Below are 19,679 nucleotides of genomic sequence, written 5' to 3' on the forward strand. Positions count from 1 at the left end.
TTTCCACATATCCAAACAGTACTGAAATTTAAGGCTCAGTTCAAATGCCACTCCCTATTCTTTTTTTTCCGGTAGCCCCAGCTGGAATAATATCCCACTTGCACTTCTGTAGCTAATTTTTTTTCCCTACTGATTAGGCTCTTCCAAATTGTATTCTTGGCAGGAATATGGAATACCATCTTTTTATTACTTTGAGTACATTGATATCAGGTTCTCAAATATTTGAGTAAATTAGGTAATATAGTGTAGTAGTTTTGGAGTCAGAGGAACCAGGTTTCTTATACTCCACTCATTAGCTGTGTGATCATGATAGCTTATTTAACCTCTCTGTGTCTGTTTCCTCACCTACAAAATGGAAGTAAGAATATGTACTCAGTAGGATGGTTGTTAAGATGAAATGATTTAAAGTACTTAGGTCCATGTTACATGGTGAGTACCCAATAAATTAATGTATAATATAGTTATTTTGATACAGATTAAGATGGGTTTGGGTCTTCCATATTATCCTTGAAGGGTGTGTGCATGTAAATAGAATTAGAAACCTAATCTGGAAAAGGGTGACACACCTTCTTTGTTACATTTGATTTCATTTTTAAGATGAACTCTGAAAATTTCATTAGCCTTAGATCTCTGGTTGGAAAAGCAAATTCTCCCGAGTCAGTGCTGGCTGTGGCCTCGTTTTGGATATACAGTTTTAGGGAAATGGTCTCAGAAAAGCATGCAGATGTATAATCAGAATGCGCATTATGTAGTGTGCCACGGTTGATGTGGTTGGTGGGCACATCATCCTGTTGCGATGCGATGTTTTCTGTGTATGATGCAGCCAGATTTGAAAGAGTGTGAGAGACACTTCAGCCCTCCAGCCCTTACCCTCTGTGTCTCAGGCTTGAATAGGTAAGGTGAACACAGGCCCTATGAATATATTAGGACAGTTCTTTCCCCGTGGAGCACAGGGCCCCTCCCTACATTGTTGATTGAGGGTCCGCTGGACATTTCCCTTTTCTTTGGGGTGTCTTAGTCAATAGGACAGGATCTGTCGCAGCAATGCATTTGAGGCTGGCTGTCATTTCTCTGAGTCTTAGCCTACCTTCTCTGGTACAGTCGATCGCCACCTAGTGGCCGCAGGTGAGACCGTGTGTCACAGAAACTAGACAAATGCTGTGGTGGAATTTTGTTCTATTATGAGATTTGAACACAGTCTGTAATGCAGGACTTCATGCTGTAAAATGGTATTTAACAGGGGGACATCACTTGCTGTTCTTATAGTTAAGCAATGGAATCAGGTTTAGAATGCCACATGCAGACTTGGGGCCATGGTGAGTAGGGGAAATGTCTCCCCACAAGCAGTTTCTGATTAGATGTGTTCCCAGCTTGGCCTGATCTGGGGAAAGAGAGAAGGGTCTCTGGTAATTGTTCCTCCATCTGTTTTAGCTGCAGGCTTAGGTTCATGCTGAGGCCAAAAGGGGACATGTGACTGTGGCCTATAGTTGTTGTGTTTGTAGCTCATTTCTTCTGGTTGCTTGCTATAGAGAAGGTTTTGCTTTGTGCCCTTGCTGTTGGCTGTCTCCTCAGCTCTTGAGGAATCTTTCTCAACAGACAACATTAGGGGAGGTGGTTTTATGTTAACAGCAAGCACTTCCTTACATATGTAAGCTCCAACCAGAATTACATACATTGGAAAGTTTCTTCTAGTTATCTTATCTGCTTTTTTTCACTTGTCAAGCATAGAATCAGGAAGCTCACCTTTGATGAAGTCATCAACTAGTGGAGTCCCCAGCTTCCCCCTTCCCTTTGATCTTTCTGTGATTCCTGCGCTCAGCCAGGCAGTGTGCTAGGTTCCGAGACTACAATGGTGAGCATGAAGGGACTCAGTCCTTGCCCTTGTGGAACTTGCTACTACTTGAAGAATTACTTGAACAATATAAAATTACTATGAAGAAGAGGTGTGTAGGACTCAGGGAGTGAAAGTAGAGTAGGGCTTGGCCCGTTAGAGAAGTCAAGGAAGGTTTCTTGGAAGAAGGAACTTCTGAGCCGAGGCCTGGAGATAGGAGCAGGGCTGAGGCCAGGGCGTCTGGAGCCCAGAGAGGGAGGTGGGGGCCTAGGCCCTGCAGGACCTCTCAGGCCTTGGGAGGGACTTCAGTCTTTGTTAAGAACAAAGCTCTGGGAAACTATCGCAGGGTTTGCTACTGGAGCTGACATGACTGGGCGAAGTGACTGGAGGGACAAAAGTAGATATGGGGAGACCAGGGAGGAGGCAGTGGTGGTTGTCCAGTCAAATGGAGTATTTGGTTAGGGATTGCTGACAGTGATGGGGATGAGTGTGCAGAGTTGAGATGCCTAGGAGGCAAAATGGATAGACTTGAGGAGGATACCATGCCATGAAGGACAACATGTCGGTGTCTGACTTGTGGCAGGATGAATTGTGGTGACCTTTGCCAAGTGGGGACGCAGGAGGATGCCCTAGATTGGCTCTTACGGAAGAGGAGAGAGAATTTGGTTTTGAGCGTGTAGGTTCACCTGAAATGGGGGTTGTGGGGGAAAGCTGCAGGCTCTCGGGGCTCTTGTCCATTTCTCAGCTCTCGCCGTGGGTGCTCTCCTGTGGGAGCCCAGACATAACCCTGATCAGCCATCTTGTGTGCCTGATCAGACCCCCACAACAGGTTTTGAAGGCCATCTTTAGTCCAGCCCTGTCCTAGGCACACTCCGGGTGTTACAACATGAAACTGTTTATGAATGGTTCCAGCATCATTCTGAACACAAGGTGATGAGGTACAAAGGGTAAGTGTGATTGGCCTTCAGAGGAGGGAGAGATTAACAAAGCCTGAGGACTTTGGTCTCTTGGTTGCTGAAAGCACAGGAATATTCTGTTGCAGGTACTTACTCCGCGGTTGGTCTTTTATTAACTGTAATCAGTTTTAAGTGCGGGGAGATGTGACAGAGTAGCAAAAAAAATCAAGGGTGGGTATATACAATTTGGGTAACTTTGGAGGTCAAATAGATGCACTGAAAATAAATGCAAGTTTCCCTTGAATCCTTCATTATGTGGGGGTACATATGTGTGTGTGTGCATGCACATGCATGTTAAGTTTTACCCCTGGCAAAAAAGGAAATGATTTGTATTACTGGCAAAATTTGTGTAAATTAACGTAGATTCTAACTTAAAAAAAATTATGATAAACCTGTTTTACTGAAGAAAAGAATTGTATTTAAATTAAATTCTCTTAAACCGTGTGCAGATTAGAATCTGCCGAGGCAGAGCATGGCATCTCCAGGAAGGGAAGGGCGCTTTCCTTTGGGCGTCTGGTGCGCAGATGGCCTTGGGAGCTGCCTCTCCAGGCCCAAGCTGCTTCCATATCCCTTACCTGCTCGGTCTCCTCACTGGTCCTCCCCAGAGGCTGCCAGCTATGATTTCTCTCTGCTCCAGCCAGCATTCTGCCTTCCTAGCAACAGATGTTTTCTGCAAAGTAAATATTATTGACCGCTTGGCTCCTAGCTGTGTCTTGCACTGCTTGACCATGAAACAGTGGGGTTATATGAGCAGAGTGCCACGGAGCTTGGCACATACCCAGTCCCAGTACTGGTCTCTCCTCCTCCTCCTCCCCTCTTCTCCTCTCCTCTTACTGGAAAGTGCATCTTAGATGCCTGTGTGCTCTGAACAAATGCACAGCCACATATCCAAGGTGATTATCTTCATAAGATGCCACCAATCCTTTTGGGTTGAAATAGACAAGAAGCAATGGTTTTTGGGTATTCTTCCTTTAATGTCCTCTCCATTGTTCCAAGTATCAGAGAAGTTTATCTTAGCAGGTGATGTAGCGTGGTGTGCCCACATACTACGAGGATCCCCGTTCAGAGAGCAGATCGAGTCACAGATCTGCTTCTTAGAGCTGCGTATTCTTATGTCAGCCCTTCAGCATCTCTGAGCTCTCAGTACAGGTGGTCACGCTTACGTTTGCTGGGTCCTGCTATCAGAGGATTCATGTGTGGGAAGAATAGCCTAGCCTAGTGTGCAGAGTGCTTAAGCAGTGTGTCTCACTAGGTCTCCTGCCAAGCCGATAGGTTAGGGCTGACAACTTCTGTCAGATGAGATGACTGAACTTTATGACTAACCCAGGGTGAGGTGCGTATCTGGTAAATAGTGGTGCTGAAACTTGACCCCTGGAGCCAGTGGAGGTTGGGTTGAGGGCAAGGGGCTAGAGAAGGGCCTATAATCAGCCTATAACCGGGACTCCAGTAATTTCAAGTGGAGAAGGGAGGTTCTCCAAAGCAAGCTTGAGCTGCATCCCAAAGACTGGGGAGTGGGTGTTCAAGAGGCAAAACAACAGGTGTCCGTTTCACCTTTACTGCAAGATTTCTCTTAAGCATGAGTCATTCAAGCCTGTTGTGCGTTTCTTTTCAGATTCCAATAATTGGGATTCTCATTCTACCCAGCTGTCCTCACTGGTGTATTGACTCCATACCAGTGCTCATTACCCAATTCTTCCATCAGGGGGACCAACCTCCTTGTCAGCTTCGTGGGGCCCGCATGGCTTCCCAGGTTTGTGCTGTGTGCCACTGGACAATGAAATCAGGTTACCTTCTGGTCATCAGCTAGCAGGCCCTGCTTCCAGTTAAAAGGGTCCTCCTGTGAAAAGTCCCCACAAAGGCCCCACTGTGCTGTCAGCCACTCCTTGACCCTCACTGGCAGCTGCTCCTGGCAGCACAGCTTCTCAGGTGCATGCTGGGAGCTTTCCCAAGCCTGGCTTACGTCTCAGCCTCTTTCCACTGCATTGAGATGGTTGTCCAGCTTGAGTCGTCTTGCCCTCTTGGGGAAGCACAGAAAGATTGTTAGGTGGGTCATGAAGCAACTGTGGTCTTACTCTTGGTTCAGGCCTGTCTTTGTGAGTTCTGATCGGGGGAACAGTCCGACTAAAATAAGACTGAGTACAAGCATGCCCACCCTCTATGCTCTGAACACTCTGGGCCTTGCGGAGGGCTTTGTCCTCCTCTCTGAAAGATTATTCCTTTTTTTCATCCTGCCTGCCTATGGCCTCCTGTGGCCTTCTTCCCACAGTGTTCTAACTTTCAGATGCATCTGATTCTTTTCTGACTTGCCAGGGAGTGATTTGTGTTCTCAGCGATATCCTCAACTTGGTTGACTGGTTGTAAGAGATGCCTGACTCCCCTGCCAGCATCTTTGGACTTTCTGCCAAGTTCCGTCCCATGAAAGTGACTGAACCGGGAGAGACTGGAGACCGTGGCTCCGGCTCCTGTCTCTTTCACTCCAGGTGCCTTGCTCTTGTGGTGCAGAGCAGAGGGCCTAGAGCAAGCCACAGCTAGCTCCGTGTCTGTGCTGTTTGAGCCCCTGGGAGGGTGGTCGTGGAGCAGGAGCCCCTATTACCTATGCAATAGCCTGAGCCCCAGACCTGAACAGCAGGATGGACCAGCCTGGCTCTTCCACTGGCAGCCATTGCCTGCAATGAGCAGTGGGATTGGGGAGCTGAAGATGGGGCTTGGGTCTGTGTGCAGTTTCCCACCCCCCCACTCCCCACTGCACGCTGTTCAGCCTACACCAACAGGATGCACTGCCAGGTATGCGGAGAGGAAACCAACAGAAACAATAGATGGAAAAAACATGACCCTTAAAGACAAGGGACAAATCTGGGGAGGAAAAAGGAGAAGGGCTGGGGATTGTGGGTACTTTTATTCCAACAGGTCATGGTGATCTGTGAAGCCAGACTCCCCCCAACCTCCGCCCAGCATCTCATTAAAGCCAGGCCTGGTTGCCAGTTATGCCTCATATTTCCCTCCTTGGGGAATTTGAGCATGAAGCCATTTCCCCTTCAGTGGGGGAAACATGTACGAGGGTAATTTGAATGATTAGCCTAGTCTGCAGGAAGCTGCACGTGGAATTCAGTTAAGCACATTTGTACCAAGCAGCTGTGGGTCTGTCAGGCTGCTTAAAGGTACCTTGCTGGTTTTCTACCTTGAACAGAAGCTGAGGGTTCAGGAAGGATCATTGGCTTTTATTACTGCCTTAAATGAAAGCTTATTTTTTAAATTTGACAAGGGCCTCTGATAGCTTTCTTTATAGATACCATGTGTGGGGTGTATTTTTACCCCAACCCCAAACATTGCCAGGGCTTTGTTCTCATGATGGTTGTGGTATGTGGTGACTCAGGGAAATGGTTCAGGCAGAAACTTGTGTGGCTGGTCGGCCACTGTCCTCGTGAGGGGAGTGGGGAGCATCTGAGAACTCGGCCTCGTGTACTTGAGTTGGAAGAGGAAGGCCACATGCCCTGTGCCACGGGAACCGGGCACTTCCAAGCCCTGTCTTCCAGCTCCCCACCCAGAGTCAGTTTGTGGTGTGAGCTGGATGAGGAGGAGGTATTGTGGAGCTTCACAGTGGTGGAGCCTGACGTGGGTGTGGCTTCACGGACCACATGGAGGGTCAGTGGTGGGCCGACCTGCCAGGCTGTAGGTGCTCAAGTCGGCTCTGACCCCTGCATCCTCCCCACGCTCCTCAGGCAGTGGATTCCCACCTGTGCCAAATGGAGCCGACAGAACTTACTGTGTGGTGGGAGGCATGAGAGAGAAAACCAGGGTTGTTAAAGCAAATATAACACAAATACTAACTTCTCAAGCAAATCAGCATTTCATGTCATGAACAGGCCTTCACTATTTTCAATTTACATTCTTTTGTGCTTTGAAATGGACTTGGGAACAGATCTGCTAGCTGCTATATTAGTAAAAGGGCTGAAAAGTACAACAAATATGAAAGCCAGTTTATTTCAGTAATTTGTGTTTTTTACTCTTTCTTGCTAGATTTGTCTTCAGCGAAGCGGAAATTTGCTGATTCCTTAAATGAATTTAAATTTCAGTGCATAGGAGATGCAGAAACAGATGATGAAATGTGTATAGGTAAGTCATAACTGCGTATAACTAAAAGTTGACACTATTTCATCACATCATGATAAAAATCATCAAGTGTTAAAAATCATCACGTGTCAAAAAATCATCAAGTGGTACAGTAATATTTGTGCATTTTATTGTATGTACCTCCATTTAAAAAGAAGTTAAAAAAGAGAGTATTTAGTTATACTTTCATTGAAGAGTGCAGAAGGTAAAAGTTCATCATCCATTGCCTGAGAGAAAAACTGTTTATTTGTTTAAAAAGGAAAAGGAAAAGCCCACAGTACCAGAGGAGGGGCAGAGTTAAGTGAGTGTCAGGCGCCCAGGGCTGTCCTGCTTCTCCTCAGAGCCCTGGGCTGCCTCTCTCACCCTCTGGCCTGCAGGAGAGCTTGAGGGTTTGTGGTGGCATTCTTCTCTCCCCCTTCTTCTCCCTTTTCTTTTTTTACTGGAATGAAGTTGATGTACGATATTACATTGGTTTCAGATGTACAGCATAGTGACTCGATAATTATATACATTACTTAGCTGCTTGCCACCATTAAGCGTAGTTACCCCATTACCACACCAAGTATTACAGTATTATTGGTTATTGGTTCTCTCCCCCTTCATTAGCACCTGCTGCTGGCTGGTTTTTTGATATTCCACCCCACAAACACAGATGCTAAGAACTTAGAGCAAAGGCAGAAGGCAGGTGGATGAGGCAAGAATTAGCTCAGAGGTTACAAATGATAGCTCGTGGGCTGAGATCAGAGCGTAGCCATGTTTTCTTTGGCACTCTATTTTTTTAAATTAAATTACCATATAAAATTGAATTTTTGTAAAATTCCACTTTCCCAGGTTCTCAGAAACCTGGAGAATCAGATCGGCTGGCCCCATGTTCTGGCCTGGCAGTAGTTGGCTGGGGCTGTGCAGCTCCCACTGCCTTGAGGGGAGAGGAGCTCAGGGTCCAGTTCAGGGAGGTCCCTACCTCTCCTTGCATGTTCTTAACTAAGGCCGGATGGCAGGGTTACCATTTATCACCTGCTCTGCTGTTTCCCTCTTCACCATCGCCTGTCTGTAGGAAGCCTGATCACTTGACATTTGCAGTGTCTTGCTTTCCAAAGCCCTGACTTCCAAAGGCTCCATTTCCAAATACAAAAACACTGGGATGTTAAACAATGAATGGATTTGCAATGTCAAGACACCTTTCTTGGCCGTTGCCCAGTCATTGCACCTATTCTTCATACATTGACTTCATCAAGTAAGCGAGAATTGAGAAAGTTTTGTTGAATTAAGTCATCAAATGCTTATTGAGTCCCATTGCCATGCAGAGCACCAGGATCTGGGATGAGTAGAGGCAGCCGGGAGACAGCTGAGCAGTGAAAACACAACATTGTCATAATTCCTGATTGACTGCTTTTCCCAACATTATACAAATGTCGTGAATACCCTTAGGGTGATTGCACTTGATTGATGCCTTCTGTCTTTGTCTCCTCTGCTGGGATTATTGCCACCCTGTGTCTGACTGCCATGCTGCAGGCCGCCCGTATTAATAAATGGCTTGAGGACTCGGCCAGGAGAAGCCCGAGGAGGAGCCAGAGATGTGGCTTCTGATGCGAGCAGCATTTTTTAGATCTGGGGCCAATGAAAAGCTTGGTTTCTGATGCAGCCCCACAACAAAGGTTGAGGAGGTCGAATCCTGGGCAGGAACTCCTCCAACTCCCAAGCGGAACTGTGCCTCTTCCAGCCCGGGGCTTGGGAGCCGGCCAGCATCTTGTCAGTCCTGGGACCTCTCAGGAACAGGCAGGGCTTTTCCTTGAAGGAAATCCTTCTCTAGCTAGAGTGCCAGGTGGGATCAACCTGCATTCTAGGTCATTCTTAATGGGTAATGATTAAAAGATAAGGAGAGCCTTGGGAAGCAATTGACTCAAGGCTTCCATGTGTGCCAAGAGGTTTCAACCCATGTCAAAAGCTGCTGCACCTGGAAGGGCTCCCAAAGGCCTGTATCTCTAACTCTACCTCATGGCCCCTTTCTCTCTTCCAGCAAGGTCTTTGCAGGAGTTTGCCACTGTCCTTAGGAATCTCGAAGATGAGCGGATACGGATGGTGAGTGTGGCTGGGCTGTTTCTGGTCCCAGACGGTTGGTCATGTTGAGGGAACATGGGATTTGTTGTTAAAAGCACCGTGTTCAGGTCCATGCCCTGCACTTGGGTGCTCTGACCTCTTGAGCTAATCTCATCATCTCATCTTTGTAGGGCTTGAAGCCTTTTGTACGTGTTAAAGGATTACCCTGTCCTTCTAAAGGTTCACCGTAAAGTGTATACACCTCAGGTATATGATGTAAGGGTGGATCTTATGAATTACTGAACTTTGGGGGCCTCAGATCCCTACTGGCAGAATGGGAATGAAAGGGTCCCCCTGTGCTCCCTGCTTCACATTAACAAGCCTGTCCTATAGCTCTTGGAAAACAGGGGTCACTCCTTTACTTTCTTTTTTTTTCCAGAAGCACCTAACACAGTGCCTGCCATGGAGTAGGCATCTAGTAAATTGGTCCTTAGTAAAAGATGGTGATTCTAAGACCTTCTTCAAAGAGAGGCACTATGCAAATTCAAAAATCAAATGCTGATCTCCAGGCTCTTAAGAGAGATCTTTTGTATTAGACGTTATTCTGATAAGGTTCAGGGTTAACAGATGAGGGTTTCCATATCCCCAAGAAGTTATTTACATCTTCCTCCATATCCCTGAATATCAGGAATGAAGCCTGATTCGAAACTCATTGCTGGCTGCATGCTGGTTTGTTCGCAGGAGGGCTTGTCTTGTAGGCAGCAGTGCCCCAGAGGCCTAGGGAAGAGTCCATTAATGAGAGCTTTTCTTCTCTTCCCATACTAACAACTGATGGTTTGAGAGTAAGTCCGCTGTCTTAGTCTACTTAGGCTGCCATGACATAATCCCGTAGACTGGGTGGATTCAACAGCAAACGCTTGTTTCCCACAGCTGTGCAGACTGGGTAGTCCAAGAGCAGGGTACCCGCTGATTTGCTCCTGGTGAGGGCCCTCTTCCTGGCTTGCAGACGGACGCCTTCCTGCTGTACCCTACACGGCGGAGGATGGGGGGTGGAGGGGAGTTCTCATACCCTCTTACAAGGGCACTGTGCCCTCATGAGGGGCCTTACCTTCCAAAGGCTCCACTTCCAAATACAAAAACTTTGGGGTGTTAAACAATGAACGGAGCCATATCAAATTTTTAAGAGTTTATTTGGACAAAAATGATTTGAATTTTTTTCCCGCCCTGGAAATGGGCAGGAGCACCTCACCGACAGGAGCTGTGGAAAGACTCTTACAGAGAAGAGGTGGAAGCCAACACAGCAGCCATTTGCTGTGGCGTGAGCGGCTGCCCTGCTTGGGGAAGTCTGATCGTTTGTGATTGGTTGTCCTTAGGTATCAATTTCTTAACCTTGAGTGATTTACAGCCTTAGGTTGTGGTTTGCTTACATAGGCTGCTAAGGTGTTAGAGCTGCCTCAGTCTAATGGCCTCCTTGTTTAATTAATTTAATAGGGATTAGGGCTTCAGTGTATGAATTTGGGGGCTTGCAGTTCCGTCCGTATCACATACCAAGATATTTTGGTAGTTTCTGTTTTAACCCTCATGACAACTCTGTGAGGTGGTGCCTATATCATCCCACTGTCCGGAAGAAGATACTGAGGTTTTATGGTGGTTAAGTAACACGCACAAGATCCCACAGTTCGCAAGTGGCACAGTCTGGATTCAAACCCGTGTGTGTTATACCAAAGAATGTGGGAATTTCTTTAAAATTCACCACAGCAGCTTCACAAGGGTATAAAGAGCAGATCAAAGTGTGGGCAAAGGGTTTGTGTTTATACAGAGGATCAAAGCCTAATTGGGCTACCCCGAAAACGAATTAAGATACGATATGAAGAAGAACTTCCAACATCAACATTCCCTGGAAGAATCATTCCAGAAGATGATCATCAAAAAACTTCAACAAAGATACTGGCACTGCTGCAGTTGTAGCTGCATTCATCCCACTGGTTCCTGGACTTGCCATGGGAATGAAGAAGGAGATATCTAAGCTGGCCTGTGCATACAGTAAAACAACAAATTTGACTGGATCTATACTGTCAGAACTCAACCAAGAATTAGGAGAAGTGCAAGTTGCAGCGCTCCAAAATCATGCAACTATAGACTATCTACTGTTAAAAGAACATATGGGATGTGAACAGTTCCCAGGAATGTGTTGTTTTAATTTGTTTGATTTTTCTCAAACTATTCAAATTCAGTTAGACAATATCCATCATATCATTGATAAGTTTTCACAAATGCCTAGGGTGCCTAACTGGTTTTCTTGGTTTCACTGGAGATGGCTGGTAATTGTAGGTCTGCTTTGGTTATGTAGCTGTATTCCTATTATGTTAATGTGTGTGTGCAATTTAATTAGTAGTTTAAAACCTATACATGCTTATGTTACTCTACAAGAAGATATGTCAAAGAAATAATCAATCTTCCCATGTTTTCTTCCATCTGCTACTTCTATAGCTTTTCTTCTTCCTTCCTAATTACAACCCTTAAGTAGAATTCGTGCCTCATATTGAAATTACTGAGTATTATAATTCTTCCAAGTGGTAAAGATACCTCAAGACAAATGCTGGGCATAGAAGCCACAGGGCATAAATCTGCAAAGAAGTAAAAAGCTAACCTTTTCAAACAATATTGCTTCTCTCTCACTTACCAACTTTACATTTCCCTGTATGGCCCCGGAAGATGACTGGTTAGCCAGAGACGGGTAAGATTCCTCAAGGGAGGAACAATCTAAGACAGGCACAGTCGCAGGGGAGCCATCAGGTGAGAAACTGGGGATCAACAGAGGTGAGGCTTAGAACCTCACCCCCACTGTTTTGAGAGAAATCTTCTGCATCCGTGGATGTTTTGTTGCCCTTGTCTAGCTTGGATTAATACCTAGTCTATAGGCACACACCTGATCATCTACATTTGCCCTCTTTCAGCACTAAACTATGTTTTCTACCTTTATCTTGCATCTACCTACCACTTCAGCATTTTATTAAAAATAACAATAATAATAAGGGAGAAATGTGGGATTCACATATAAATCAAGTATAAAAATCAAACAAATAATCATATTTGACCTGATTGTTTACAGTTCATGATGCGTGATCAAAACCGAAAGTTTCTGTGATATGACTGCCCTTGCACTGTTCACTATGTAAGAACTTATTCACTATGTAAGAACTTGTTCACCATGTAAGAACTTGTTTGTTATGCTTTAGAAGATTGGAGACTGTTGAGAATTAGGTTAAAAAAAAAAAAACTCACCACAGCGGAAGCTGTGCACCTTGTGCCCTGCACAGAGAGACAGTATTTGCCTTGATTGCTCACTGCTGGGTGCTTGAACCACGACTGGGTGGAGGGGGAAAGTGACAGCAGCAGCAGGGGTGCTGGTGGGTGGAGGCAGGGGAATGCTTGTGTGTGTGTGTGCATGTGCTAGTGCCCAAGAGAGGGAAGTGATTCTTCTGAGTTTGATTCTTGGCCGAGTCAGTATTTGGGGGTGGGGGGTGTGGCGAGCAAATCACGATGACTACCCTGCAGATTGCTCTGGCCTGTGGTAAGGGAACAATGACTGGATTGTACTTTTCAGCTTGCTGCTACGATTTTATTATCACTGTCAGTGAATTGAGTTTTACTGTCTGCATCTGAATATCTGCAAGTCCCTTACCCACCGCCATGCCCTGTGAGAGCTTCCTCATCAGTTCAGCTCAGCAAAGCTGTCCCTTCTTTGGGAAGCTTTCCCTGACTCCCTGGGATATTTGGCCAGCCCTTGTATTTTCTTAATATCCAGTTCATTCCTCTAATTCTGCATTTACCACATTGCATCCTGGTAATCACTGTTTGTGTCTATCCCATAGCAAACATGAATTCTTGAAGGGCAGAGAATGGGCTTTGGTGTCTCCAGTATCAGCACAGTGCTTGGAACTGAGTGGAAGTTAGTCATGGAATCTTTGATTATTCCTCACCACCTGCAGCCCCTCATTTGACAGATGAGAAAACTGAGGCCTTATTAAAGCTGATAGCAAGCAGTAGAAAGACCGGGACAAGGACATGGGTGTCCAGGCTCCCAAGTGAGCAGTTAGTGCTTTTGTATATTTGGCATCTACTTAGGGCTGGGTTCTCAATCATGGATGCCCACTGAGACAACCTGGGGTGTTTAAAAAATACTGATGCCTGGGATGAAGTACAGAGATTCTGACTTAATCGGTCTGCAATGTGGCCTGGACACTGGAATTTTTAAAAAGCTCCTCAGGTGAGCCTGGGTTAAGAACCACTGACTTTGGGCTCAGCTCACCATTGTGAGCTTGAGACATACACTTGATTTGTGGAAAAGACTTAAACAAATGAGCCAATTAAGCAACATCAAATAACAAAAATCAAACAAATTAAATGCTGAATACTGTAGTGTTAAAATGCTCTCTAATAATATAATGCTCTCAAAATTGAGAAAAAGGCAAATGGCAGTATGTTGGGAGACTTCCCACCTCTGTCCCTCACATTGTCCTGTTGTTCTCCACTTTGTCCATCTATGGCTTCTGGCATCCACTCCATTGATTTCACTGCAACAGATACTCCTGTGGTTCAGAAAAAATAATGCTTTGTTGGAACGAGATTCCTGAAATAATTAGTTGACCAGTGAGTGAGCAGTGAATGACTTAAAAGGAAAGATTGTAAAATATTGTTCTGCCTTAGAAAAGACCATAGAATCTTATAGCAGGAAGTCCATCCCACTCACTTTACAGATGAGGGCATTTACATATGAGCCCAGAGAGGTTAAATGTTTTGCCCATGGTCACACAGTTGCCAGCCAATCAAGAAATAATTCACTCATTCAGTCAATGAAAAATCTTTGCGTGCTCTTGGTTTCAGCACTCTTCTGTCTTTTAGGGATAGTGGTGGACAAGTGAGCATTTACAAGATTGTGTGTATGGGTGTGTGTGCACACACATGTGTGCATACTGGCAATCCAGAAAATTTCAGTTGTCTTACATCTCCTAAAACACTTGGTGGGGTGGCTGGAAGCTGCTTTGGATTAGGGAAGGCTCCCCCTGAACAGGTGACCATTAAGTGAACCTGAATTACAGTAAGTAATGGATTGTCCATGGGAGGATTTGGGGACAGATCATCTGAGGGAGTGGGCAAATGCAAAGGCCCAAAAGTGGGACAGGTTTGGTGCATTGGACATGCACTGGGGGGCCTGTGCGGGTGGAGGGCAGGCCTGGTGGGGTAGCTCAGTGAGATGCAGGTTAGAGGCAGCCGGTGTTTGGGAGGCACACGTCCTGGTCTCGGGCCATTACTGGTAGGGTCACATAAAATCAGCCTCGGAAGGTTTTCACCCCACCAGGTGTCCAAAGGTATTCTTCATTTTTAACTGAGACTCCATATTGATCTACTTTTTAAACACATCTGCTCAAATATAACTTGGGTGAACGAGCACTTAAAAGATGTCACCAGAAGCTTGAAATTCAGAACCGTACTCTGTCACCAGTTCCCCTCTGCCTTCAGATGGCTGCTTACATTTTTAGAGGTCCCTGTGTTTTGTGTTTTAAGAATCTTTATCATGCATGGGGAAAAAATCATGGTATGAGCTGATGACTATAGGTTTTGATTTGACACACTGTTAGTTCAGGTATTATGAACAGTTGGCACTCATGTACAATATTGCTTTTGTTTTATACTGAGACATGGGGAGGCATTTTGTGCCAGAGGTGCTGTCATTCTTTACTGACGATGGCTTTTGTTTTTCCTGATTTCCCTCACCAGATTGAGAATGCCAGCGAGGTGCTCATCACTCCCTTGGAGAAGTTTCGGAAGGAGCAGATTGGGGCTGCCAAGGTGAGAATTTCACAAGCTGTGTTCTTAGGTTTTAGGGTGGGAGGTCTGGAAAACATACCTTCTTCAGAAAATCTGAGCCCACTGTCTTCAGGAAATGTTGGGAGATAAACCTAGAGCCTAGCTCGTCTGTTCTTCACAGTTGTCTGAAGGGAGACAGGGGTCACCCCAGAGCAGTCATTCCCATATTTCGTTATCTAATTATTTTGTAGTAGCTCATAAATAATCCAAAGGCAGAAACCATGTCTCTCTTATGTTAGCAAAGATACCTGTGTGCTTAGACAATGTGGAATTGTATGGATTGCAGAGGTCCACGGCTCAGAGCCTAGAAGAGGGGTTGCAAATTGGGTTTTGTGGGCATGAGGACCCTGTTCTTAGCCTGGTTTTGTGTGGTGAAAATGGGCCCTCTGTTGCTGTATCTTTAAATTTTTTAGCAGAAACTGAAAAGTCAGAGTTTTATATGAAATTTCCTTGTTTAAAAAATGTTGGCAAATGATTAAAATAATGTATATTACATATTGTGCAGGTCAAAAAGTAGGGCTACTTCGGCCTAGAGGTCACCATTTGTTACCACTGACCTGGAGGGACTGTAGCTGAAAGCTGGCTGATTCTCAATGTTACTGAAAGGCTGCAAAGGGAACCTGTTCTTTCTTAAAAGGTGGATTCTCTAGGGTTCCCCTGCCTTGTGATAAATCACTAGGAAACTCTAGCCAGTTTGACCTTCAGTCGAGTGTCAGAGGCCACCTGCAGGGAAGATGTTTTCATTGGAATCAATGAAGGCAAAAGGGTTTTCAAGATTTTCTAGAACTGTGAGTCATTCAGCCACAGTCCCTTGCGCCACCTGCCGGGCGTTTGGGGCAACACCTACCTCTTGTTTCACCGGCATGGAATTTAAAAGTCTGTGCAATGGCCTTGACAGGTGCCTGTGGGGGGGAAGGTAGCTGCAATACAGCGAAGTGGGGTCTCCCTCCCTCCCCACCTCCCGACTGAGTGCATCTGCATTCTGAGAATGAAGGCGGTTAGGATCCCAAGGACGCAGTGATGTGCCGTCAGGTTAGGCAGTGGGATCGCTGGCCACAGGTGGAAGGACAGACCATAGCAAAGATTTCCCTTCCACTTCTACAGCATTGTTGTACCAGTTGTACCAGTTTTACAGTCGCAGCTATGAAGGAATTGGAGCTCCTTGGTTTTGTATCAGAGATTAAGGAATTAAGGAATGTGTAATTAAAGGAGTCTTGTTCCACCGAGATTTTGCCCAAGACAGCGAATGTGCCAAGAGTATTTCTCCCTGAGTTCTTGCCTGTGCAGGCCTAGCGAGCGGGCTCCCCTGCAGTGGCCGTGGGGCCCGGGCCTCCTGCTCCTGAAGACACTCAGTGCTGGCTGCAGAGCTTCTGGAGGGCGCGGAGGCGGAGGCGAGGCAGGGCAGACCCTCACTGACTCAGCTTTCTGTCCGTGCTTGTCCCCTGAGCCCTGGTGCCCTGCACTCCGCCCTCTGCCCTCCACCCTCAGCACTGGTGTGGGGTCCCCACCGAGGAGGATCAGGCGGCCGAGGGACTCCCTTTGGGTTAGTGCCAGTGACCGTAATGACAGGAGCAGGGGGAGCCCCCTTTCCGGGGGTGGGCGTGAGGCTGTAGATGGTGAGAGATGCTGTTTCTTAAGATCGTCCCTTAAAAGTGTAAAGAGCTTTCCGTCCTCAGTCACCAGGACACGTTTCCTCGCACACGACACTCTCCCCTCGTTCCCGCTGAAGCATGATTGATGACGGAGGGGAAGCATTTCTCTTCCCTCCCTCTTTGCCGTTTCTTTTTTTCAGTATACCTGTTCTTCCCCTCCCCCTCACACCCAGACATTTATATCATAATATTATGTACATTTAAGAGAAAAAGTAACAACAGACCTTGTGCTAGGCATCTAGGGAGTGGATTCAATACCTAAGAGCCAGCAGGGGCTCCTCAGTGGCTGGTGGAAGTTTCGGAACTGTGTGTGTGGTGCTCAAGACTACCCTTCCGCGTCCTCCCTGCTCTGGTTGCTTCGGGTGTGATAACCTGTTGCTGCCTGCAAGAAGCGCAAGCTGGCATGTTGGGTGTGAGGGCTGCTAGGAGGGCACCTCGGCATTCCTGTGCGAATGTGGCTGCTCAGGAGTGGGAGCTTGGCACAGCTGGGGCCTTATGTTTAGATTTGAGTTTGGGGGAGTTGGTTTTCTCCGCAGCCAGGGTGCATTTGGAGAGCTGAGCTGCAAAAGTACTGTAAAAGTGGAAGTAAAGTAGCTGTTAGAGAGCAGTGGTTAAGAGTGGGTCCTGGCGCTAGGCTGCTGGAGGTCAAACCCACCTCTGCCGTTTGCGTGTAGACCTGGGGAGGGAGCTGAACCTCTCGTTGTCTGTTTCCTGATCTGTGAAGTGGGGACAATGGTAATACTCAGCCTCATTATGAGGAAGAAACAAGTGAACACATGCCTGTAAAACGCTTAGAGCAGCGTCTGTCGTCATTTGATGTTAGCTGTTATACTCGATACACACAGTTCATTCATTAAAAAAATGTGAATGCCTGCTCTGCCCTGGCACTGTGCCACACGCTGGCGAAGGCAGAGGAGATGTGGTTGCTGTGCTCGTGGTGTGGCTGGGGAGAAAAATGTGAGACAAAACAATGTGAATAAGCACAGTTTCAAATGATGGTAGGTGCTCTGAAGGGTTACTACCATGGGACATGGGAAGCACGTGGTGTTCTTAGCAAGAAGGAGGTAGTTTAGAGGTGGACCTCATCACCACCATCATCATCACTAAATCTTATTGGCACAGTCCATGTGCTGGGCCCTCTGCTGAGCACCGTGCATGGTGTATTTCGTTTAGTCCTAACTGTCCTATGAGGTGTTCTTATCCTTATTTTGTTAGACAGTGTCTGAGCTGAAGGAGGACCCTGGAGCAGTTACCCGTTCAGTCATCTGCAGGTGACAGATGAGGGAGCCGAGTCCTGGAGAGAGGCAGTGATTTGTTTACAGTCAGTCCATGCGGAGTTGGGAATAATTTCCTTTATCCATTTGGTCCACCATAAGGGACTCCCTGGAAGGTGACCGCCATCGTGTGCCTGCATAACAGAGTGACACCACCCTCCCGTCTTAAGACATCATTGAAACCTTAGTAAAGTTATTCTTGCAGAGGGCTCGTGGCTGTTTTCTCAGGACAGAAACTGCTTTCCTTTCTCTTCAGCTTTGGCTGCCCTCTTGAACGTGGAATGTGGAGGCTCAAGTTGCCAGAGAGCCACAGAATGGCAGTGGCTCTTGTTCCCCTGCCTTTTCTCACCTCTGGCCATCTGGGCTGTCCAGGCACAGCATCCTCCTTCGGGGGGGTTGCTGGCCAGGCTGGTTGGGGGTGCTGGGTGAGCATTCCCTGGGGTTGGAGTCCCACCTGCAAACCGTGATTTCTACAAAGGAAAAGAGTTGCTAGAGTAGAGTGTCTTGCCCGTATCCCTCCTCAGGTTTGGGGCCATGTCTCTGCCGGCTGTCTCTTCACTTGCTTCTGCATGTTAAGTGTTCTTGTATGTAAGCAGTCTTTCAAGCAAAGGTCAGATTTGTGGAAATGGATACATGTCAGCTAGAATGGCTATATGATGATTCTGCTCACCTTGTGGGCTTAGAATCTTGCTGCTGGTCAGACGAGCGGTGTTCTGCCATCACAGGAGCTTGTTGAGCGTCAGGTGATGGCTTTGTGGTGATTCCCGAGCTGCTTAGGCTCAGTGTTGTGCCCAGAGCATTTGCCGGCGCTGCTGTCCTGCTCGAGGAGGCACCGCTCTGTCCCCCACGTGATTAGCAGGTCTTGCTGGCATCTGCCCTTCGCAGTGAGGCCTCTCCTGAGCACCCTGTCTGCGGAATCTCCGTCAGGGAGCCCGTTTCCTCCACAGCCCCCCGCGGCAGCCTTATGATGCTGCTTGTGTGTGTGCTGGTTAATTGTATTTCTCCCATATGGGAGCATCCCCACCACGAGGGTAGGGACCTCTCTGCTTCCCATCTCTGGGGCCTGGAGGAGCCGAACGCTGCGTGGGTGCTCATTAAGGCTGTTAAATAATCAAGATGTTTCTGAACTTCCCTACCTGGCCACAATTTTATTTTTTCTCCCCTTATAGGCCTTGGAGTTGCAGAAAAATGTCTCCTAGGGGCTTCATATGAGTCAAAAAGCAGGAATGAGGCACTTAGTGAATCTGAACCTGTTCGTCAGGCTGCTGTCAGCCTGCTGTCAGCCTTCTTCCCGGCCCCCCTGCTGCCACCACCCTTGGAATGTGGAAGCAAGGGAGCCCGCCTGTGACAGTGCATCTCCAGGGCGGTGGAGCCGTGGGCTTTGGAGGCAGCTTGTCCTGGGCTCAAATCCCAGCTCGGTCACTGTCTCTGACTGACTATTTATCTTAAGTAATTTTTTTTATTAAGGTATCATTGATATACATTCTTATGAAGGTTTCACAAGAAAACCAATGTGGTTGCTACATTCACCTATATTATTGAGTCCCCCCCATGCCCCATTGCAGTCACTGTCCATCAGTGTAGTAACATGTCACAGAGTCACTACCTTTCTTCTCTGTGCTACACTGTCTTCCCCATGACCGCCCCCCCGCCACACACACCAAGTGAACTAATCATAATACCCCTCAGTCCCCTTCTCCCTCCCTCCCCACCCACGCTCTCCCACCCCTCCCCTTCAGAACTAATCCCTTCTTGGAGTCTGTGAGTCTGCTGCTGTTTTGTTCCTTCACTTTTGCTTCATTGTTACACTCCACAAATGAGGGAAATCATTTGGTACTTGTCTTTCTCCACCTGGCTTATTTCACTGAGCATAACACCCTCTAGCTCCATCCATGTTGTTGCAAATGGTTGGATTTGTTTCCTTCTTATGGCTGAATAGTATTCCATT

At 46.9% G+C, this 19,679-nt stretch overlaps 1 protein-coding gene across 7 annotated transcripts in view; it reads left to right on the forward strand.

The window, feature by feature from the left end:
• The window catches only part of ARHGAP26 (Rho GTPase activating protein 26), a 427,146-nt gene that overhangs the window by 90,654 nt on the left and 316,813 nt on the right, over window positions 1–19,679 (forward strand). For all 7 annotated transcript variants that reach the window (XR_005026783.2, XM_057491033.1, XM_057491032.1 and 4 more), the window contains exons 2-4: window positions 6,805–6,900; window positions 8,915–8,976; window positions 14,716–14,787. Coding sequence is in view for 6 of the 7 variants with exons in the window: in XM_057491033.1 (XP_057347016.1) it covers window positions 6,805–6,900; window positions 8,915–8,976; window positions 14,716–14,787 (230 nt within the window). In the remaining variant the exon portion in view is untranslated. The remainder of the gene's footprint in view (window positions 1–6,804; window positions 6,901–8,914; window positions 8,977–14,715; window positions 14,788–19,679) is intronic.

Source organism: Manis pentadactyla, chromosome 13 (genome assembly GCF_030020395.1).
Source record: "Manis pentadactyla isolate mManPen7 chromosome 13, mManPen7.hap1, whole genome shotgun sequence".
NCBI lineage: Eukaryota > Metazoa > Chordata > Mammalia > Pholidota > Manidae > Manis > Manis pentadactyla.